General features: G+C 38.6%; 2 protein-coding genes across 2 annotated transcripts; both read left to right on the top strand.

The window, feature by feature from the left end:
* Positions 1 to 1,002, top strand: LOC149040680 (orexin receptor type 2-like). The gene has a single exon (XM_089181590.1). It carries the CDS (start codon positions 1 to 3, stop codon positions 1,000 to 1,002), a length of 1,002 nt encoding a protein of 333 aa, XP_089037716.1.
* Positions 1,003 to 3,186: 2,184 nt separating this feature from the next.
* Positions 3,187 to 4,185, top strand: LOC149040681 (RYamide receptor-like). The gene has a single exon (XM_089181591.1). It carries the CDS (start codon positions 3,187 to 3,189, stop codon positions 4,183 to 4,185), a length of 999 nt encoding a protein of 332 aa, XP_089037717.1.
* Positions 4,186 to 4,712: the final 527 nt, after the last annotated feature.

Here is a 4,712-nt window from a genome sequence, read left to right on the forward strand (position 1 = left end):
ATGACGACTGGAACACTGTTCATGTCGAGCTGCTTCAACCTCTCAGTAGAAAGAATTGGTTTCACTTTTGCTTACTGTCTGCTATTTGTTTCGCTGACTGGAAACGCTTTGATTGGAATTGTTGTGTACAAAAGTCTGAGAAATCCCGTTAACTATTTTATTGCAAACACGGCCATATCTGATCTGCTGTTTCCTATTTTCCTGATTCGTCAGGTTTTAGTTCAGTTGAATACCAACACCTGGCTGATCGATGGTCCTCTTGGCCAAGCATTGTGTAAGCTGTCTGGTTATTTAGTTGATGTGTCAAGTGCTGTGTCCATTCAGAGTCTCGTTATAATAGCAGTAGATCGATTGAGAGCTGTGGTACTTCCCCTTCGTTCCCCACTGATTAGTTCAAAGCGCGGTCGGTTCTTCATTCTCGCCACTTGGATCATCGCTATGCTTGTCTTCTGCCCATCCCCGTTTACTTGGAAAGTTGTGGAGCATCCAGAGGGGCTGGCGTGTGTGAGACGGTGGAAAGCGGAAGTTGGGGAGTCTTCGCACAAAGAAACCTTTTCTGTCGCGATGACTATTATATATCTGTATTTTCCTTTGGTTTTTATTGGCATCCTGTACCTTACTATTGTTTTAAAAATGAAATCCAATAAGATTATAGGCTTGCAATCGGTAAACGTTGGAGAACAACGTTTAAAGAGAGAAAGAAATGTTCTGAAGATGTGCATTGCAATTGTGTTGGTGTTCGCAGTATGTTGGGTGCCATTCAGCATCTGGTGGTTGTTGTTCCTCTACTCTTCAGACAGAACAATATCATCATGTGGCTTTCAATTCTTTGGGGTTATTGCCGTATTTCTGAGGCGGTCAAACTGTGCTGTCAATCCTTACATTTGTTTCATTTTCAGTGGAAACTATCGTCAAGGTCTTAAAAATCTTTTCAGTTGCTTCTCTGTTGGTCAAACGCTTAATCAAATTGCACCTTTTTTGATTCCCAAGCTATTGTTTTAAATTATTCATGCACACAAAGGGATTAAGTTCTTGATAACCTCCATCAAAAATCTATGTTTCATTTGCTAATGATTGGAAGGTAAATATTATCATCTGCTTTTATTTATAAAACATTTTTTGCCGTTTGCAGGGCATGTAACAGAGTCCAGAGATTGGTTTCGTTACTCGCTATGTTATCAGTCTACATAAAAAAGAAATAAAAACAAGATTTTTTAACATGATCATGACGTATTTTGATTTGTAACACATGAGTGGTCACAAAGTGCTTTTTATTTGTGACCAATCATGTATTAAAAATTGGACGGGGAGGTGGCAAGTCGAGATAGGTCAGGGTAAGATTATATAGTGCCTCAAGAATATTTAATCGGTTCCTCACAGTTAGCAAGTTGTTGACTCACAGCACAAAGGTTCCATGGCTGGCACCTGAGCTTGAGGTCTCTTTCAGTTTGTCCATTGGAGTTGAAAGAAGTTGCCAGAAGACTTTACTATTTGAAATAAATTTTAACCTTTACAAATTGGATTCCTATTTGATTCCAAATCCGATGGCTAAGTTCCAATGCTCGATGTCTCTTCACTTTTCCAGTATTTGGTGAACCAAATAATAAAAACAAAAGGCAGACAGCCCATTTTGTCAGTGTACATTCTAATTATCATTACACTTTTTGAGCCCAAGAGAGGACACACACAGCTTTCCATAATGCGACTATTAGCTTTTCCCTAGACCGAAAGGCCGGAACATGTCATTAAAAAAACTGCCATTTATATTGTGGTTATTCATGAATACATCAAGAATTTTGTGTAATTTTAAGTATCAGAAAGGCCACAAAATGTACACAGCCTCTAATTGACGTACAAGACACACTGACCGTCAAACAGATTCAAAAGCACTAATGGCTTTCTGCCAAAACCTGTCTTGCAAGTAGAAAAAAAATACTGTCGGGACAGAAAATTTTACATGAGCGGCGGATGGAAAATATAGGTCCAGAAATCAGCAATTTTAGACATATAATACCAAACTATTACCGTCACTCTGTTCAGATTATCGCGAGGAAATCAATGACAGGAAGAGGTGCGAGACTGCCTTAGTGTTCGTTTCTATGGTATGTCGAATTTTCTTTGATATAATTTCCAGCGAAAGCAATATTAAATACATAGATTTTTGTGGCTCATAACTCTAAGCTCCTCTGTTTGCCTTTTTACAAAGATCTCCGACCATTACAAGGCTCCGGTGCTGAAAGAAAAAGCAGAGGGAACGTGACTTTGAAAGTCATCACAAATGTTAACGGGATTAACTTCCAGATCGGATAAAAGGTTTCGAGACTCACGATTTTTGAAGGTATCCGACTCACACGATTTGTTGTTTTATCGGGCATAACTCCTGTATCTGTGTGTCGAGAAAAATATCATCAGTTTCCCCCAAATGTGGTCGTTCACTGTTGTACTTAGTGGCTTTACCTTTTGAACGAATCTTCGCCAAAACTCACAAGAGATTCAGTCACGCTACATAGATAAGGAAGGGGAAACACTTTTCTCTACTATTTTTTTTTTGCCCACGGTTTTGGGCAATGGATAACGCATGATACTTTTCAGAGACTGAGTGAAATATTTTCGATCAACTCATTTTAGAAACTTAAAATAAGTGTCCACGGACACAAAGATTCATTCCGTTTCTTTTGTATGTCAATTTATAATTCTCTAAAACTGATTTCACCACTGAGCGTCTTACTACCAAGTATTTTTATGAAGATGGTAACGATAACTCTCACGTTTATGGAGTAGATCTTTTACAATAGATTGTGAATATGTATTTAAAGAGTTGTAGAGAGGCTACATGCGACAATAATTATGTACACAGTCTTTATTTGGTGCTCTAGGCATGGTGGGATTGTAACGCAAAAACTCAAACACAGTAAAGGCTTTAGACCAACACATTTTCAAAAGAAAAAACATACAAAATAAAGACAGGAAAAAAAATTAATAAGTGAGTAAGGAAAAAGTGTTTTCGCTGGAAAAAATCTTTTCGATTCGTTCCTCATGGAAAACAATTCCAACAAAGTAAAATAAGTTTAGCTGCAGAAAGTACATCGAGTTATTTGTTAGTAATCAGCTCTGTTTTCTTTATTGAGAATATAGATAGCCTCCTGAAAACTGCTCTGAAGAAGAACTGGTATCTCACTTCCAAGAATGTCGGTAAATGAGACTACAGTGGTAAATGGAACACAGACCGTGTCGTCCTGCTTCAATTACGAAGCACTAAAGATCGCTTACATTGCTGCATTTTTTCCAGTATTTCTAGTTTCATTGATTGGAAATATCTTTATTGGAATAATTGTCTACAAGACGAAATCCCTGAAAAAGCCAGTCAACTATTTTATTGCAAACATGGCCATGTCAGATCTGGTGTATCCGATTTCCATGCTTCCTCGTGATGTAGCTTCATTATTCATTAGCGGCTCCTGGTTGGTCAGCGGTCCTCTCGGGCAAGCATTGTGTAAGCTGGGCTCCTTCTCAATACAAGTCTCCACTCTTGTTTCATCTCAGAGTCTAGTTCTTATCGCAGTCGATCGATTTGGAGCCATAGTTTTTCCCCTCCGTTCCCCACTGATCAGTTCAAACAAGTGCCGCTTCTTCATTCTCGCCACTTGGATCATTGCCATGGTCGTCAGGTGCCCGATTCTGTTCTTCTTTAAAGTTTTGGAGAATCCAGACGGGCCGGAATGTACGCCGCTGTGGTCTCCCTACTTCAAACACTACACTGTGGCAATGATCACTGTCGGTTTTTATGTCCCATTAGTTTTGATCTCCATACTTTACCTTACCATCGCTTTAACAATCAAATCTCAGAAAACTGAGGGCGAACAATCAGCCAGCAGGAGAGGACAACGTTTGAAGAGAGAGAAAATCGTTCTGAAGATCTCCATTGCTATCGTGTCAGCATTTACAATGGGGTGGCTGCCACTCAGTATCTGGTGGTTTGTGTACTTCTATTCATCAGACAAAACAGTGATATGGTCTTGTGGATTTCGATATTTCACGGAGATTGTCCGATTTTTTATGTACTCATACTGTGCTATAAACCCCTGCATCTGTTTTATCTTCATCGGACATTACCGCCAGGGTCTTAAAAATCTCCTCAGTTGCTTCTCTATGGCGCCCAGCGCTAATCAAGTTGCACCGCTGTAGCTTAAGCCCTACACTATAAAATACTATTTGGTCGCAATGAAGGATAAATTTCGTAATGACCGTTTTAATTAGAATTTAAGGAAAGTCAGCTTGGAAGCAAAAAAGATCTTTTTAGAAAAAGTTCTCAGTTGAATAACAAAGACCAACTTTTTCAATTGTCAGCTTGATGTTTATAAAAACTACGATGATAAAGACGTGCACTGGTCCCGCTTTATTTGCCTTCAGCTGCATGTCAGAACTGATCAGAGGAAGATAAGAAGTCAAGTAAAAGCTTAATTTTTAAAACGGTAAAACTTGTTGAACTCAAGAAACTTTATGCAATGGTTAAACTGTTGTTTAAACAGTTGTTTTATGTATTTATTCTGGGTACAGATGTTAAAGACGATCCTTGAAAATAAGAGTCTTTTGACTAAAATGAAGTATTTTACAGCAACGTAAGGTTTTCGTTTTTTACCACAGTCGTTTGTTAAGTGCTAAAGGAGAAAAATTAAAAGTACGTCCAGGTGATGTCTTGATGTCTACGGAGG

Source organism: Pocillopora damicornis, chromosome 9, assembly GCF_964200805.1.
Source record: "Pocillopora damicornis chromosome 9, jaPocDami1.2, whole genome shotgun sequence".
In the NCBI taxonomy this organism is placed as follows: domain Eukaryota; kingdom Metazoa; phylum Cnidaria; class Anthozoa; order Scleractinia; family Pocilloporidae; genus Pocillopora; species Pocillopora damicornis.

Excerpts from the sequence above, each read along its gene's own strand:
- LOC149040681 (XM_089181591.1), top strand. The coding sequence starts at position 3,187 with ATGTCGGTAAATGAGACTACAGTGGTAAATGGAACACAGACCGTGTCG.
- LOC149040680 (XM_089181590.1), top strand. The coding sequence starts at position 1 with ATGACGACTGGAACACTGTTCATGTCGAGCTGCTTCAACCTCTCAGTA.